We start from the raw sequence: 18295 nt of genomic DNA, 5'->3' as shown, positions 1-18295 counted from the left end.
AAGTGGGGAATGACAGAAAAGTTTGAGAAACACTGCCTTAACTCATTTCGGAGTGATTACCATCAGCCCCGGGGGTGCAGAGGAAAGGCAGCATTACCCCCAGTCTGCACGTTGTTTCTCTTTCAGAAACACAGAAGACCAGTGACGTGCGGTGAGGTTCATGGCTGGTGAGGCACTGACTCTTTCAGAGTCAGATTTACAAATATTATATTTTGACCTTAATCGAAATATTCGGCTATTTTCAAAAGCTTTTTTAGTCTGATGCTTCGATTCATTTTAAACAGACCGTTCAACAAAAGGATATCCAACATCTAAATATTGGATTGTTCTTTCTTAGTAAGATCCCATTTTCATTACAATTGTGGTCTTACCTTGACTTGAAGATGAAGTCCATGCTCTCCTTCTGGACAACAATCTCTATTACTTTTTTGTAAAAGTCCTCCTTATCTTCCTGTAATTTGAAAAGTCTAGCTTGTTGTTTGTGTCTACCGTCTCTGCGTAGAATAACAGTAGCAACAAGAACCTGTGGGCTCATGTGCGCCCCCTTCAGTGCGGCAGAGGTTATGGCTGCCTCCCCTGGTGCTTTTTTCATTGCCGTTGTATGATGAGACCAGCGAGCCTAAATATCATATACGTTAAATAATTTATTTAGAGACTATGGATGGCGAGGATAAATGTAATAAAGGGATCTACAAACATTACATTGGTGACATACAGTGAGATGGTAACAGGCATGCGCTTAGTGCCCGCGCTCCAGCCAGTTTCTCTGGGGTGACACATTCTGAGGTGAGGCAGAGATCATCTGTGCCTCACCTCACCCCACAGTAACTGGCTTGAGCGCGCTCACAAAATAAGTGCCCACGTTAAATTAGTGCCCGCGCTCCAGCCAATTACTATGGGCTTACGAGAGGCAGAGCTCGTCCCTGCCTCACTTCTCATCGCTACCCGTAGTTGTAGCGGAGCTCGGCAAATTTGCTGATTTTGACTTTAAAAAGCGATTGGAATCATACATAAAGCACATTTACAACACAGATCAGTGGAGACATTTTATTATTATTACTGTTTAGTTTTTCTTTAGTTGTTTTTCCATTACATTGGAGTATGACAGGTGAGGCTCTGCCTCCCCTGCCTCCCCTGACCGCACGTCGCTGCAGAAGACTGTTTGTATGATGCGATCACAGACACGCTGCAAACAGTGTCCGCCAAAAGTCGAGTCCAGTGTCTATGTAGTGTCATTTTTATTTGCTATAGTTTGGGAAGATTGAAAATTGTTAGGGAAAGCCAGCTAAGTCGGTTGGCGGTAGAAACGTGTCAAAAGCGGTAGACTACCGCCCAAATCGGTAGGGTTGGCAGGTATGCTTTATTAGCCAACATGCAGTCACTTCACATCTTTGTCTGCTAACATCTATGTCCATAGATGTTATACTGCCGCATAGTAGTAACATATATGCATTGTAACTAAGCATAAACACTTATCATTACATCCCCTTTCCAAACAGGTCAGTATAACACATTTCTTAATTATAAAGCTTCTGGAACGTACAGTCTTCAAATGTAAACATTTTAAACATTCAAAATGTCTAAACATACTGTAAAGAAAGTATAGCAGTTTTTAACTTGCTATTTACTCTAAATAAAATATCTGTTAACAAAACTTATGACACAAATATCAAATAAATGCCAACCATGCTCTTTTCTTAAAGTCACTTATAACTGCATGTCAACAGTTTATTGTTCTATAAGTCTGTCAGGTGGTTTTTCTATGTCTTGTGGATTTTCTCAGATCTGGTGCTTCAGTTACTGCGGAAGGTGAAGGAGGCTCACTATGTTGCAAGTCTGGTGTCTCCTCAACTCCCTTTTCAGACTCAGGTTGCGTTCCGATAATCCAAAAATCAGCTCCTAAATTCTAACCCTATCTCCTATTCTTTGACCTCTGAGTGAAACGTCACGGGGTTAAGGGATAGTGGATAGGAGAATTCAAAAGGACTTTGGAGAAGAGACTGCGGTACTTTAGTGAATCGGAATGCACTTTCACTATCCGACGTGTTTATGATGCGCCAGCGGACATCATTTTGTGCGTCTGCTATGGGGAAACTATGGAAACTACAGTTTTCTATTCAGCGGACTACAACATGGATGTTTAATAAGAACGAGGGACGACTGTAAACTCATCTAGAGACTCTGCACCGTGCTCTGATGCTGTTGCTTTGCTTTATGAACGTGGACAACAGAGAAACATATTCTTCATGACCAAAGTTGGAATTGAAATAAAAAATGAAAGTGAAACTTATGCTCGTCACCCTCTCCCTCCGGTCCACATTAATACAAATGATCCCAATACGTATGATTGTATGAACTATGAAAAGATCTTAAAATACAAAATACAAATGTATTTATTATAAACGTTATCCTTAACACCTATCAATGTGTACATCACCATTCAAACATCTTTTAAAAGTTGAACAAACCCCACACAACTTAGTGAAATGTTGACTTTATTTGATAATTTCAGTATAAACTAACGTTCATATTTCTCTTTTTGATTATAATACTGATGAACGTTCAAAACAAAGCACTTTGGCAACTTACCACATACGTTTTAAAATGCTTAATATGCACCGTAACTTTCATGATATAATTTCTCTGTCATAATAGTTTGTTTCCGTGAACGGCTGACTGTTGTGTGACGCAAATGCTGCGGCTGCAAGGCATTGTGGGGCAGCATTTTCTCCTCTCCTTTCGGTAAGGGAGGTCCAGTGGTTCCTAAGCTAAAGGAGGTTATAAAGGAAGTTTGAAACCTCCTTTCCTTTCATTTGGAGAATTGGAACGGCACTTAACATGGCTGCCACTGACGTACTTCTGGGTCATTTCACTTGGTTAGGAAGGTTCCTAAAGCTAAATGGACTATTGGAACGCAACATCAGTCTCCTGACGAACTTCCTGACTCTTCCTGTTTCTCCTAAGCACTTGTCCATTCTCCGTTTTCACAGTGAATGACCTGGGACCCACTTCACTGAGGACAGTTGCTTTCCTGGTCCAGGAATCAGGACCCTCAATTCTCACAACATCCCCTTCCCGAAGAGGTTCCAGTCTCCTTGTCACTTTGTCATAGTTCGTTTTCTGTTTGAGCTTGAGCTTCACTCTCTTATTATCCAGCACCTTCTTGTCATTGCCAACAAAGCCAGGCAATGGTCAGTTTTACCATCACTTGCCTTTTTCACCAGCCTTTTAACAATTTGGACCCCTTTTTCAGCCTGCCCATTAGCCCGTGGATACAGTGGGCTAGAGCAGGGCCGTATCCAGGATTTCCTAAATGCAGAGGTCCAAACGCTAGGGGGGTTCAGGGGATTTTCATGATCTAGTTAGGTGCTTTTTAAAGGTCCCATGTCATGCTTTTCCGGTTATTATCCGTTCCCTTGTGTGTTATGAAGGTTTTTCTGCATGTAAACGGTCTGCAGAGTCAAAAACCCTTAAAGTACACCCTGTAGCGAGTAAAATTCTAACACAGAAAATACCTCCCCAAAACGCCTCGTTGGTGAAACGTCATCATCCATTTGATTCTTCCGGGTACATGCTTACGAAAGCCGTTTAGTGGAGAAAGTGAATACTGCTGAATACACATACTTTACAGAGATGCTGTATGCGAAACCAATGTGAGTTTGGAAAATTGCACAGTATTTTTTCTATTTTAGTATACCTCAACAATGGAATTATGATCAGTGGACATGGCCATGACATGGGACCTTTAAGTCCTGTGGGGGGTCACACATAGGATAATATATTGATTTCAAACAATGTCAGTTGGCTGACAATGTCAGCATAAATTATTTTTGAAAGTGTAATGCATGAGAATCAATTGATTGTTACTATTAATGATCTGGACATGCAGAAGAGGCTAAAATTATCACAAAACATTGTCAACATTCATTTTCCATGTCTCTCTCCTTTCCATAACCTGCAGTCTCTCTTCCATCTTCTTTAGTCTCTCTGTCTTCTTCCTGTTCATTACTCTCTCTGTCCTCTACTCTTTCTCTTTGTTCAATCTCTCCCTCGTTGTTCACTTTTTGCTCCTCCTCACTTGTCGCTCCTGCCAGTGAATTAAAAGCAATTCAACCATTTAGTTGATTTCACTTGTTTGTTTGATTCTCAAAAGAGAACAAAGATGCAAGCAAATTGTGTTTTATACAATTGTATGTTATTATGACATCATAACTGCAATAGATGTATGTTGTTTTACAACTATGCGTTTATGCCTATTGTAAATTAAGACTATTGTTATAGATAAATAGATAGATAGATGGATGGATTTTTGTGTGTGACTGTACCTGCAGTTCCTCCCTGACTTCCATCACTTTCTCTCTTTCTCTTTCTCTCTGCCTGTCCTGTCTCTTCCTTACCAACGCTGATCTTCGACTGACGTAGTCTTTTCATTATATCTGAGTTAGTGTAAAAAGAAAACAATACAATGTTATATCTTCAATGTTTTACTCAAATTGAAATGAAAGAAAAGCATTAAAACGTTTGTTAAAAGGTAATCCTTCTGACACTGGATGGATGTAATTAACTTTAGCTCTCTAGCTAGTTTATTCACGCAATTTAAACCAAAGTATAGCATATAGCTGCAATATAAGTTAGTGTACATGTTGTCGTACGTCCATTGACTAACGTAGAGCGTTCACACAGGATCTGCTGGTCATATGATGTCCTGATGAACAGGAACACAAGCAGCCGCTGGACTCAGATCTCTAGATACTTCATCACTCCTTCACTGCTCCGATACAAGTCCGGGCTGCGGTGGTTTGTTGATACATGTACGTAGTTATGCAGCGCCCCCATCGTCAGTAAATGGAAGTACTACAAAGAACCCCGTTTAGTGCAATTATTTCACAAGTTTTGTATACACAGCTCGAAAAAAATTACCGAGGTCCTGGCCATGGGCTAGAGCAGGGGTCGGCAACCCCTGGCATGCGTACCACCATTGGTACGCGGCACCGTAACCAGTGGCACACTAGGAATAAGTGGAATAAGTGTGCAAAATATTTAAATTAGATTTTCGGATCCTGAACGAGACCGCCGCCAGAGCGCGTCTCCCCGTTACCTGCAGAAGGAAGCCTTGCACGCAACGCAGCCCCGCTCTCTTACTAACTCCAAGTGAATTTCTGCCACTTTCCCTCCCAGGGCAGAAGCAACAAGCTTGAGGTTCAATAACCCACTTTAGCTTAAATGACTGGAGAGAGGCGAGCTCTTCTTGGTATGCCGTTGCATTTATTTAGTTGTTCTTCTGTTTCGCAAAATACATCACAGACTTCTGTTTTTCTGCTGCCTCGTTTCACTTCCAGAAACATACACACGTTCCCTCACTGTCGCTCTACCATCCACACACACACATGCACACACCACACCCCTCTCTCTCTCTCTCTCTCTCTTAAAGGGACAGCGATCTCATGTCACTCTGCATGACCCTAATATCATAACATGTGTGTTCTGGAGAATCACAGAACAGACGATCGTCCTTATTATTATGCCGTTCAAACCAATTATTTCAATTTGTTTATTAAATTCGGCATCATGTAAGTTGCGCTGACAGGTCCACACACTGCTTCCCCGCAGTGTATGGAAAGCGATTTGCGCCATGATTCGCGCGAAAGTACGCGTGAATAAACAGGGAGGTCGGTTGAATAAACGGGGAGGTCCGTTTAAGTTCAAAGTTTCTGTTACCACTCAGTGAAGAGCAAAGCCAGACCAAAGCAATCTGTAGATTAAAAGTTCCTGACATTGTGAGGCTGTGAATTGTACATTATTCCAGATTCAGGGGACTATGTATTAATTTGCCTTTCAATATAATAAATATATCAATCAATATAACCTGCCTCCATTGTCTTTTAAAATAAAATCGCCTTACCCTTTTCCTTAACCCTCTGGAGTGTGAAGTGAAGGGTATTGTCTCAATTTTTAGATGTCTTCTTAAATCACCTTTTAAATGTACTTCTTATAACATGGCATGGTGTTACATATCAAAATCTCTGTCTCTGGTCATGCTAGAAATGCAAAGTCACTCACCTTAGAGCACTGTCTTCTGAGATACTTAGCTTAGAAATCCGATTTTTGGAAAACTTCAAAACTGTTCACATGTACTCATGTGATCAGATTTGGTTTACCAAAGTCTTTGGTTCACAAAAGTAGTGAAATATATGAATTACACTATAGGCCTATATAAATGTTTTGTTCATGTCTAAAATGAAAATGTGTAAATTAGAATTTGGAGTAAAATAGTTCTATCACTCTACTTTCACCACAGAAAAGTTACATCAGGACTGATTCCTGACTTTATATTCCATACTGAGGTTCATGTGATGTGTACAAATACAAATTGAGCATTACAACCTTTTTTTTCCAACCAACTATTTATGTTAACATAAGAAACTGTAAAATCTCAATATTTACAATACAGGATTCATACACTTTTTCACCAATGATTTTCAATGACTTTCATGACCTTTACCTCATCTTCCATGACCAAAAAAAATTACTCTCTCTTTCATGTGGCTAGCATGCGCTGCCTCGCCCATATTCGAAATATCGAATATGTTACAACACAGTTTGCATTTAGCACGTCTTGGGTCAATGTCTTTTGATAACCACAATTGGTACTTATCCTTTAGAAGCCATACATTGTTGAAACTGCACTTCCCTGGCATCTTGGCAGCTTTATATCAAATAGTAGCTCCTGTAGACGTGATTGTAAACATCTCTCACCAGCGAAATATCGCCACAGTTGCCATTTTACGTTCCATTATACGATACAGTATTTATTATCATTATAGTATTACTATTTCGGCGGTTAGATAACATATAAATTATATTTGATGCAACTTTAGTTATATTTCCATGACTTTTCCAAAACTTTGGGAAAAATATTGCATTCCATGACTTTTCCAGGTTTTTAACGACCGTACGAACCCTGACAATATCAGAACTTTCTCAACCAATTATTCATTATAAATGTAAAGACAGGGCGAGCAGTGTCATGGTCTTTGTCTTTCTTCCAAGACAGTGGGTCTGGCTGCTGTGTAGGTGGGGGTGATGGTGCATGGGCTGCTGGTGGCTGTGTTGGAGGGAGGTAGGTGTGCTAGGCGAGACTTCTTTGCTGGCTGGGTTGATTGTGATGGCTGTGTTGGAGGCCTTTGTACCGAGGTGTATCTTAATCTTGTGGGAGTGTTACGTCCCGTCCCTCTACCAAGCGGTAGTGGGTCGTGGGAAGACCCGCAACATAAAAACAACCACGCCAAACACAGAATTGAGTTATCGACGGGCATTTATTTTCAGCACAGCCGTAACTCACATGCATGCCTACCGGCAATAAGGAACCAAGTCTGGAGGATCGTAAAACAAACAAAAAAAGAAGAAGGGGGCCTGGGCCAGCCACACCATGAGCCGTAGGACCCAGACTTCCCTCTTCTACCCAAAGGTCCAAACACAGCCGACTGGGAAGGAAACAAAGCAACGAAAAACCTATACTAATATCCTCCAGAGTTCACACAAAAAAATACAGCAAAATATATATAAATCCACACGAGGTGAGAGGAAATCCACGGTCGTATTCCCTTGGTTTCAGGACGGGAAAAGAGACCCCTTCTCCTCCAGCTTTTCCTCTTTAAGTCATCCCCAGCTGAATGTCATCAGGACACCTGGGGAAGGCAGAGCCAGGGGCGGACCAGGTGTACCTGCGCAGCTGAGACAGAGAAAACACATTGAGCACGTAACAGGCAGGCACAGATGGAGATGGAGGCTGCTGTAGTGATGCTGGTCCTCTGGTCCTTGGTGGTGATGGCTCTGGTGAAGGCCCTTGAGCCACGGTAGATCTTGACCTGGGTGTAGGCACAGATGGAGGTTCTTGCTGCCCAGGCAGCTGTGAAATCGGAAAGAAATATAGGACAATATTTACCACTAAGTTCATTCAAATAAAGTTCAAGTCGAATGTTTAAAATAAAATGGGCAGGTGGGACAGGAGTCTCTCTCTCTCTCTCTCTTACAACCTATTTAACTATGTTACACCCACACAATGCAAGTACAATATTACTGTAATATTTACATTTACCTATCTTCAAATGGATCCTTGTTGTTGTTGCTGTATTCTCCAGGTTCTGATGCTCCATGTCCACTGCTGCTAGTGTTACAAGTCCGCTGAGCAGAGCTGGTAATCAGATAATAAGCCTGTTGAACGGGAGAAAAGAATGAAGGGAAAGTTGCTGCTGTTTGTGTGGTTGTTCAAGCCAGAATTTATTAAACACGTGAATAAATTCACTTACAAATTATATCCGTTTTTATTTAACTAATCATTCTCTGGTTTGACGCCACATGTATCACTGCGTTGTGTTGTATGGTCGAATGAATATGACTTCCTTTTTGCCAACCAGGTTTATTATCTGTGCAAACAGAATATAATGACAGCAGGAAATGGCTTCACCAGCTTTCTACCTCAATACTTCTCCTCAGTGAGGCCTGAAGCTAACTGAGAAAGCATACACAAAGTTCTAAATAATTAAATTAACATGTTCTTTAACAGATATGCATTTATCCATTGTGAAGACTGAGAGCTGCTGGGCTGTATCCGAACACCTAAAAAACACTCGACCCTCACAGAGACCAAACTTTCAAAGGATCCTTATCAAAATAAAAGGTAATAATAGTTCTGAAATGTCTTTTAAACCGATGACCAACTTTACCCAATCACCTGGTAAATACAAAGTAGTCGCTACATACATATCCAGACTGCAAGGGCACCATTAAACAAATATCAATGCAGCAATTAAAGAATAATAACGGAAACCTTACCATCGTTGGTCACAAAGTATGAGACAGTCTTATTAACTTTAAAATGTTGCTATAAATTAAGAGGAAGTTCCGATTGTGTGAATATATACATAGATATAGAACAGATATTTGATATAAGACTTTTTCAGAAAATCTGTTACACTGTAATTTGTTTTGAAAGGCAGATTTGGACAGTTATGGACAGATGAAGTGTACCTTTTTGCTTGTATTGTAATGTAATGTTACTCCTCCAAACCCACTTCTATTCAGCTATAGTAACCCACCTACTGCCCATCTGTAGTCTTCCTTAAAGTCATGTAATGTCAGTTTACCTAAATAGAGCAAACCGATTGCATTTCAAAAGGAGCAATTTTCCAAAAAATGTCCTAAACCAAAGCTGCGTACCAACATGCTAATTCAGAATGTCAACACAAAGAAAGAGACAACGAAAAAACATTTCCAGTGGCATGGGAATGATTTAAGTAGAAAATCATAAGATTTTATTTTGAATTGTCAAAAGTAATATTTCACAGTATAAACTCCACAACAGTTACCTGCAAGAGATGATTAATTCTGAAAGCACCCAGCAATGTGGATTCCAACTGACCCTTGAACAGAGTACTTGAACACATCAATAAGTAAAAACACTTGACACAAACAAATCAAAATACTTCCCAAACTTTAAATACATTAAGAATACCAGAAATCATTTCTTAAATAAATTCTACAAAAATATCTGTTTTAGACATATTTACATTGACTGTAGCTTCTAGCAATTGTGTGAGTGTAATCCAAAACAGAGCTTATTATTCATGATGCCATCCACGACTGTGAGCAACTGTGCTTTCTGGAAGAATTGTATCACCATGTAATCTATTACATATGTAGAAATTGGTCCATAGAAAACGGCAGAATGATTCAATATTGACCTGTTAACTATCAAATTATTATTTCTAACAATGAAATTTAAGTTACTTGCTGCTGCCATTTAACAATGAAATTTAAGTTACTTGCTGCTGCCATTTAAAAAAAAAAAAGAATGCATTTGTTTTAAGGATTCTTGCATATTAGATTTTATTTAGAAAAGATACACTCCTTAATTTATTACAGTGCACTGATATTTTAAAATCTATTTAATTTCAGAGTATCAGTTAAGAGCTGGGTAGACATTTTGATTATTTATCCTTTATTTGATGTATTCAGTGTGATACATTAATCTTATGATCGATGCATTGTACAGATTAAGCCAAATTGTAACACCAAATGAGTTGCCCTGTTCAAACTTTAGAAATTAATACATGCATAATAAAATTGCCTGAATTATCAACCGTTTGTTATTGAGATAAGGATTTGTGGCAGGTCAGACATTTTCTTTGGTTGCAATAAGCCAGCACACACTGTCTCAAACCAAACAGAAAAACCAGTGCATTTTTTACTTCAAGGCTGGATTATTGTATGGTTCCTCATCATCAGGCTGCCCCTAAACATTCCCAAGACTGTTCAGTTGATTCAAAAACTGCGGCACATTAACAACAACATCCTATTACTCCCATATTAGCTTCTCTTCACTGGCTCTACAATATCATTTAAATTCCAACTCTTCACCTACAAGCCCTTAATAGTTAGACCGATTTATTTTAAACCCCTTTACCCCACTGCGCTCCAACAATGCACCGATCCTTGTGGTTCCTAGAGTCTCTGTTCACATGATCATTTTTGCCATATGGATTGTCTATTTTGTACTTTTATCATGTTTATTAATGTTAACATCGAGGGCCTGCAGATGCTCCAAAGACACTAGAGTGAAGTTACCGTGCCGTTTCAGAGAGACCACAGCCAACGCCAGGTTCGGAGATTGGGGGGGAACTAAACTACAAATGTCTCTTGCTTTCCTGAAGTGGTGTGGCAACATTTGGCCTCACCCATGAGCTATGTAACATCTACACAACATAGGCAAAGTGTCAGAAAAGCTAAATGTTGGGGTCTGGTGGATTTTTTGCTTTTGTGAGCAAACCCATGCTGTTATTAATGTAAAGACCCGTAATGTTATCTATTGGTTCTAATTTGTGTGTGTAATAATTTGTGAAATAAGTTATAACATTTCAAATGATTATTTTCATTTAACAGCATGTGATTTTTTATATCCTGTCTTTTTGTTGTGTTGACACACAGTTGTCTTTTTGTTGACAACCGTTGTTTACATTTATACCAGGCATGCATTTTTTTTTTATTGAATGTAATACATTTTGACCTAAACATCAAAAGTCCAATCAAATTATGGATTTTGATAATTGTGACATTTATATGATAGGTAGCTCTGAATCGTCAACTGTCAAATAGCTTTACTGGGCACATCAAATGCTATCTGCTTAAAAAAGTATTTAACAATTACAGAGAGGTTTGTAACGACATACATTTTTGGAATTAGACTCACTAGAGGGTGATAAAACTAAATCTGGGACTATACCTTGTCCAGTTTTTAAAGCCATCCTTGTCCAAATAGCTGAATACTTTGTCGATTTTGAGTCAGAAAGAAAATCGTTACTGCAGCAATGCAAGTTGAGGTTATAGCTCAGTAAAAAAAAAAAGGAATCATTGGCAATTATGCACTTGATGAGAATCATGCACCTTTTTACAGTAACAACATCAATGGAAATGATGTTAACTGTAGTGACAATGCTTTCTGTCAAATGAGGTGTTCTTTTTCAAACAATCCATTTCCATCCTTCAGCCACTGATCTAAATGTAAAAAGGCTAAAATAAATAACAGGACCAGAAAGCTGGACCACCACACTACATTAACTATCCTTCAGTGTGTAATAGACAGAACTGTGGACCTTTCTTCCAGACAAGGAACAGAGGGATTGCATAGTCTTTATAAATGACAGTAGAGGGGATTTAGTCACCCTTTAATCTTCTGTTGTTATACCCTTTACACATTGTCAAACTTATGTTTTAAATAGTCTTTTATAACCTTTGCAATTGGTAGATCCTCCAACAATTTTAAACTTTGAAGGCCAATGCAGTGACGGATTTGTATTCGACACAAGTCTTGAAGAGTCCGAGGTTGTCCTGAAAAAAGAACAGAAACCGTTATTACACAGTGAATAACACTGGACCGCATATATAACTGCTATGTCAGCCAATTTTGGCTTATTGCAGATAGGTGAGTATTGGCCGATTAGCAATTAAAAAGTAAAAAAGAGTAATGTTATTTAGCAGTGTGCCTTTTGAACAGGTTCTCACTAGAGCAGACTGCAAAACACTGATCTTAGTAGACTGACCTCCCAGTTAGCTGATAAATGATGCTATTCATGTTTGTGAAAGTTTGACTTTTTAGTTAATTTAGTTTGACTTTTTAGTTAATCACCTTACCTATCTCAGTGGTAGCTTCATCAACAAAAGATTCAAAAATAAAAAAAATTACATTATGATATTACATTTAAAATAACAACTGGAGAAATTAAAAAAAAATGGATTTCTATGACCAAATAAGATCAATTTGGTTCTTTATCAATACTGCGGTATCGGTTCTTTGTTAGACACTTTTATAGTTGAGATCCGAAAAGGTTATCAAGGGGCTATTCACTTTGTGTTTTACAATGTGTTATTTAGTTCAATAAGTTATTATTTAATTTAAAATAAACTACTGAAATGTAACCATATTATGGCCTTAGTTTGGTACATAAAAGAAGAAAAAAGAATCATACTGTGGATATATGATCTTTATATCATGTCACCTGTATCATTAAATGTAAACGACGGTTGTCAGAACAGAAATCCAATGGTCTGTTGATTTTTAACAATTAAGACTTGAACAATGGCTGCCAGTGATGCGATTTGTTTTATTATATATTCAATGAAACATCTTATTGAATTGTGTGACCTCAACATCAAAAGTCGCATTTTGGAGAAATGTGACATTTATACTCAATAACACTATAGACAAAAGCTAGGATTAGTCATTTCCCAATAAAACCGGTTTGGTTCTATATTGATAAATAACAATGCTGATGAAAAAATTATTTTAAAAGTAGGATCCGACTTAGTCATCCCTTCTGTATAGAGTCTATAGTTATATGTGTTCTAACCGAGGGCTGATGAGCTGAAAAAGTGTTTCCCGATTGAATTCACAGAAAGCTCAGATGCCCCCAAGAACTTTATTACAAGTTGTGTCTATTATGTTGATTTTATATTACCACACATGCTGCATGGTTATCAAAAATTAATACTTGTATTTTGGTGTCAAGTGCTTTCAAGCATGCATGAATAAATAATGCATTAATGCAGTATTTGACCTGGGACACACAAGCAACACTGAGATGTGCAGCAGCTGAACAGAGCTGGGTGCCTGTCATACTGTGGGACAAGTCTCTCATGGCATATGAGTTAATCCAGGAGGTGGAGGTGAAATCAAAAAGCCAGCAGATATGTGATCTGGTTGAGGGTTGGAGTCTCTGAATGGGCTTGTCTAAATCAGAGCACAGCTCTTTGATATCAAAGAGCAGGGGGCAGTGGAGGAATGCAGCGAGCCATTGTTCCCTCTAAATGTAATGCTTCAGGTGATGTGCTCCCTGTGTCTGAACAGAAGTCTTTAGAACCTCTTTTACTCTTTCCTCCTCACAGTTAACAGTAAAAAGCTTTACACTCTGAGCTAAACCTGGAATCCTTTTCTGCACCCTATACATGTTCACAGATGTATTCCAATGGGTAAGGACCCATTGTACTCATACTGCGAGTCATTATGTCTTCATTTATTTTTAGAATTTTGGGGAGAAAAATTCACAATTGTTACTATGACCAACATTAAATAAAAAATAAGTTGAAAACCGTTCATATTTGAGATGACAAGATTTATATTTATCCTTCCCCTTTCTCTTTCAACATCCATCAATAGAATTGTATCTATGTGGTTCACTTTAGGATTATTAATTTCAGAAATTCTGAAGTTGCTTACCACCAGCAACATAAACCATAGTGAAAATGTTATTGTCACAGGGAGCATATAAGTGATTGAAAGCATTAGTCGACAAGGGGAGACGTGAATAAATACCAAAGACGTTTACAGCAACACTGAATCATTGTCAAAACACTGACCTTCAGAGGCCATCGAAATCCCTTTCTGTAATTTCCCTTCTTCCTTGCCTTTCTGAGGCTCTATCCAGTAAATAAAATGGTGTGTTTTTTCAAATGTTGGTTGGAATAAATTATCATTAGGCTCATCAATAAAATAACCAATGTGTTATAAATAACGATAACTAATTGTTTTATTCGTTTTTTACTCGCTGTTCTGAATTTGAATCTTTATGGTTTTTACACTTTGGATAAAAGCATCAGCCAAATGAAATGTAATGTAATGTAATGGGTATGTTGGAGACTCACTGGTGACCTCCTGCAGGTAGTCCAGACAGGGCCTGCTGATCCCAGACATGCTAACAGAGACAGCAACCGGAGTTTGGCCCTCGTAGTTCCTGGTGTTAGTGTCAGCCCCGTACGTGTAGAGCATTTGAGCGCACAGCACATCATCCCTGAGAGCCGACAGGTGCAGGGGGGTCTGACCATCCTCAAGACGTCCCAGGTTAGTGTCTGCTCCCCTCTGCAGGAACATGCGGCAGTATGAGTGATTGCCTTTGATGACGGCATATCGCAACAGGAAGCCATTTTGAATGTCAATGTTGGCACTGTGGTCCAGAAGGATCTTCACACAGCTAGAGCGCTCACGGATGATGGCTAACTGTAGTGGTGTTGTCCCTTTGTCGCTCAGCGGGTCCACCTCGGCCCTGAACTCGAGGAGAAGGCGTACAAACGAGTCTCGACCATAGTGGGCAGCCACGTGTAGCGGCGTCCAGCCATCGTTGCTTTTTGCATTTATAATGTCACTGCGGAACTCAGACTCAAGCATCAGTCGGGCGATGCGCGCTCTGCCATGCATAGCAGCATAGTGAAGGGCTGTGAAGCCCCCGATGAAGTCCTTCACTGTGGGGTCAGCTGCATAGAGCACATGGAAAGAGTGAAATTAAAGAAAAATAAACAGGCTGTTTGTGACATGATCTGTAATCAGCCTGGACTCTACAGTCCCTCTTATCTCTAATATTATTACCCTAACGCACAGTTCCCTGTATACTTAAGGATTCTGATAGTGACAGTGCAGTGGGTTTCAGACACAGCTGGACATTGTGACTAGACAATAGATTTCCTGAGTGTGAAAACTTTAATTTATGTGTAAATGTGTCTGTTGATTGTGTATATTCATATATTATACATATTTTTGTACATATCTGTATATTGTACAATTTTATATTCGGGATTGTTGGAAACGTCCTTTCGATCTCTCTGTCTGTAAACACAAACTGAGTAAGATTGACATTAAAGTTGACTTTGACTTTAACCGTTCATTTAAATTTGCAGCAATTGGCTGCAGAAATTGATATATAAATAAGGCTTTCAAAACAAAACAGGTGTTCCTGGAAATGCCCTCTAAAACGGTTTTCATTTCCTTGTTAACATGTTCATGCATTCAGGAATTATAGGTTTTTAACATGTTAATTGTGTTCATATCAACATCCAAAATGTAAGTATGATCAAGTAAAACAAAATTGGAAAGTTTATCTGAAAGGACTATGGCGCTAGCCATAGTTGTATTTTATTGTTGCTTCCTAAATTGCTTTTACAGTATCATATGTAAACTTACAGTATATAGAAAACATATTATTATAGATCTGATTTTCTCGATATGGCAAATGTAAGAGTTTTCATGGATATGAGTCAGACTTAATATATGTACTTTTAATGGGCCTAGAAGAGCCTCTTCCAGTAAAGTAATGACCTCTATTGTTAAGACCTGTCAAGCCAATTATAATCACCAAAGGCAGCCAACTTCAACAGAAAGACAAAACTGAGCCTCTAACCTCCATGCTCAAGAAAGACTCGAACGCATCTCTCTTTGCCTTTGGCAGAAGAGAAGTGTAGCAGTGTCCAACCGTTGGCATCGCGGATCTTCGGCGAGTATCCTTGCTCCAGCATCCTCCTGACAGTACACACATCCCCCGCTGCCACTGCAGCCTGGATCTGCAGCTCCTCATGAAGCTCCGGGTTCCTTCTGCAGTGATGGTTCAGCATCCTGTCACATTTCACATGGGATTGATCACCTGCTCATCACCTCTGTCAGGAACACATTCTTTATGTGTTGGGTAACTAAGTGGGTATGTATAAGGTTATGACTCCAAAGGTTGGTGTTATGTTATGAAAATATTATACAATCTTAAATCATATACATCTTTGAAATAGATGTCATTGGTTTTTCAACTTGAACTGAACATTGTCAAAAGCACACATTGTAGACAGGTGCTTAAATAGAATTGGAGGATGAAACCCTCTTTAATGGTCACACATGCTCATGCACAATGCACACACAGTGACATTTGACCTCTGCTTTTAACCAATCCTAGTACTAGGAGCAGCTATTGTACAGCGGGGTGGGGGGGGTCTCCGGTGCCTTGCTCAAGGACTGAAGGGCCCAGGAGGTGAACTGGGATCTCTCCAATTAGCAGTCCACACTCCATATGTAGGTCTGTTTGGGGACTTGAACCAGCAACCCTATGGCTCCCAGTCCAAGCCCCTACTGACTGAGCCACAGCTGGACATATTGTAATTAATAAGTTAACTGAAAATAAGTTTCCTGACAAAATGTATGACTCTGTAGACTTATGGGTGGCCCACACTCACTGACAAATACGTGTAAACATGTCCACCACCTATGCAGAAACCGAGTGTAGATATACAGGTTTGTGTGCACATGTTCTCGCAAGGCATATTTTATATTACGCAACAACGTCATAGAGACATTTAAGACCGAAGGCTCTGGGGAGATATGCAGCTTTAGAGACAACAGTATTTTGTTCTGGACTAAACTGCATCTGAGTTCATGTCAAGTTTATTATTAACCACTGAAACGGCCAATATGACAAAAAAGTAGATGTACCTTTTGACAAGCTGAATAGATGGGCTTCTCTTAGTCATGTCGGAGCTTCACCTGCAAATATACAGCTGACCTGTCAGGTAGGACATCAGTCTGTCTTCAGCTGCTCTCCTGCAACACACACACACACACGCACACGCACACGCACACACACACACTTTAAGTCATAAAAGACACGTGTAAATGAATATTATTTTCTTCGATGTGAAAATGTGCAATTACAGAAAATGTTGGAGTGCTTCTACTTCTACAACTAATACTAATTATTATTATTATTATAAGAAAAAATACACAATTATTATAATTTACAGGAATGTAAGAAAAAAGGGAATGCATTACTTGCTTATAAACGAGGTCAATTTTGACTCTTATTTACTAATGTAAAGCTTTGACAGTAGTCACAAAGTGACTAGTAACATTTTGAGTTTTTATCTTCACCGGATGATGAGAAGACAGGACAATAGAATTATTTCTTACTTACTAACATAACCCACAATACAAAGCACGCACAAGCAGACCATTACAAAAGCCGCGGGAGGAAAACGGGCTGATGAACACCATTCGTGTTATATATCGTAGAAAATGTCATGAATGCACCCTTTGACAAGATATTATATTATATTTTCAGCTAACACTGCTAGCCAGCAGGCTAACAAACTCATAGACGCTAGCTCGCTATCTTGTGTTCACCTTTTGTAACGTTACTTGAAGTATAGGACACAGGAAAAGCACTGGGTGCATCGATGATAATGTTGATTCTTCACATTTGCTAATAAACACAACAGCTGTGATACTATACAACAAAGACTTCACATACTGGACAGACGCTGAGCCAACGGCTAGCTTAGCCTATCAGCTTCCACTCAGGAAGAGCTGGAGTTGTCAGAGCTGCACCATTCTGTTCCTCAACATCATGTAACAGTATACTGTCTGTTCAAACTTCACTAATGTTGAGAATCATTTCCTTGTTCAACAATCCGCTTTAACAACAAAGTGTTCTCAGAGAGCTGTGAGCACATCAGTTTGACTTAAACAGTAAAACACGACAACTTCCGTCTATAATCCTTCACAATAAAAGCATTCCTTAAATATAAACCCACTGCTACTTCGCTAAAAATGGAGAGAATGTCCCACTTGTCTGTTGGGTCTATACCCAGTGGTGTAAAGTAACTAAGTACATTTACTCAAGTAGCCTACCGTACTTAAGTACAATTGTGAGGTACTTGGACTTTACTTGAGTATTTATATATTTTTTGGAAGCTACTTTTAATCCACCACAATTCAGATCTTAATGTTGTGCTTTTACTGCAACATTTAATTAATACGTTTAGTAACTTCGCAGATTAGCAGAAATATAATCAACATTTAGTTACACCTGGACTAAATTCACAAGCTACCCTGCAGTATACAAAGTCATTAAAACTAGCTGCACCTTTACCAACTTTGATAACACCTAATGTATCAATAATTAGGGCCCGAGCTAGGACCCGACGGCGTCCTATT

General features: G+C 39.1%; 1 protein-coding gene across 5 annotated transcripts; it reads right to left on the bottom strand.

Annotated features, from left to right (window-relative positions):
- Positions 1-6499: 6499 nt before the first annotated feature.
- Positions 6500-17828, bottom strand: asb7 (ankyrin repeat and SOCS box containing 7). Of its 5 annotated transcripts, none has more exons than XM_079664574.1 (7): positions 17610-17828; positions 16796-16903; positions 15723-15934; positions 14197-14802; positions 11789-11886; positions 8099-8214; positions 6500-7909 (listed from the first exon to the last, which is right to left on the bottom strand). In XM_079664574.1, exons 2-7 carry the CDS (start codon positions 16831-16833, stop codon positions 7660-7662), a joined length of 1320 nt encoding a protein of 439 aa, XP_079520700.1. In that variant the 5' UTR covers positions 16834-16903; positions 17610-17828; the 3' UTR covers positions 6500-7659. The 5 variants fall into 5 exon arrangements, 3 of the variants coding, with proteins under 3 accessions (XP_079520700.1, XP_079520701.1, XP_079520702.1); XM_079664575.1 differs by having other exon boundaries at positions 17483-17610; XM_079664576.1 differs by having other exon boundaries at positions 7789-7909; positions 8093-8214.
- Positions 17829-18295: the final 467 nt, after the last annotated feature.

This window comes from Notothenia rossii, assembly GCF_949606895.1.
Source record: "Notothenia rossii genome assembly, chromosome: 2".
NCBI lineage: Eukaryota > Metazoa > Chordata > Actinopteri > Perciformes > Nototheniidae > Notothenia > Notothenia rossii.
The sequence above is the reverse complement of the archived record's forward strand: the minus strand, read 5'-3'. Positions and strand labels throughout refer to the sequence as shown.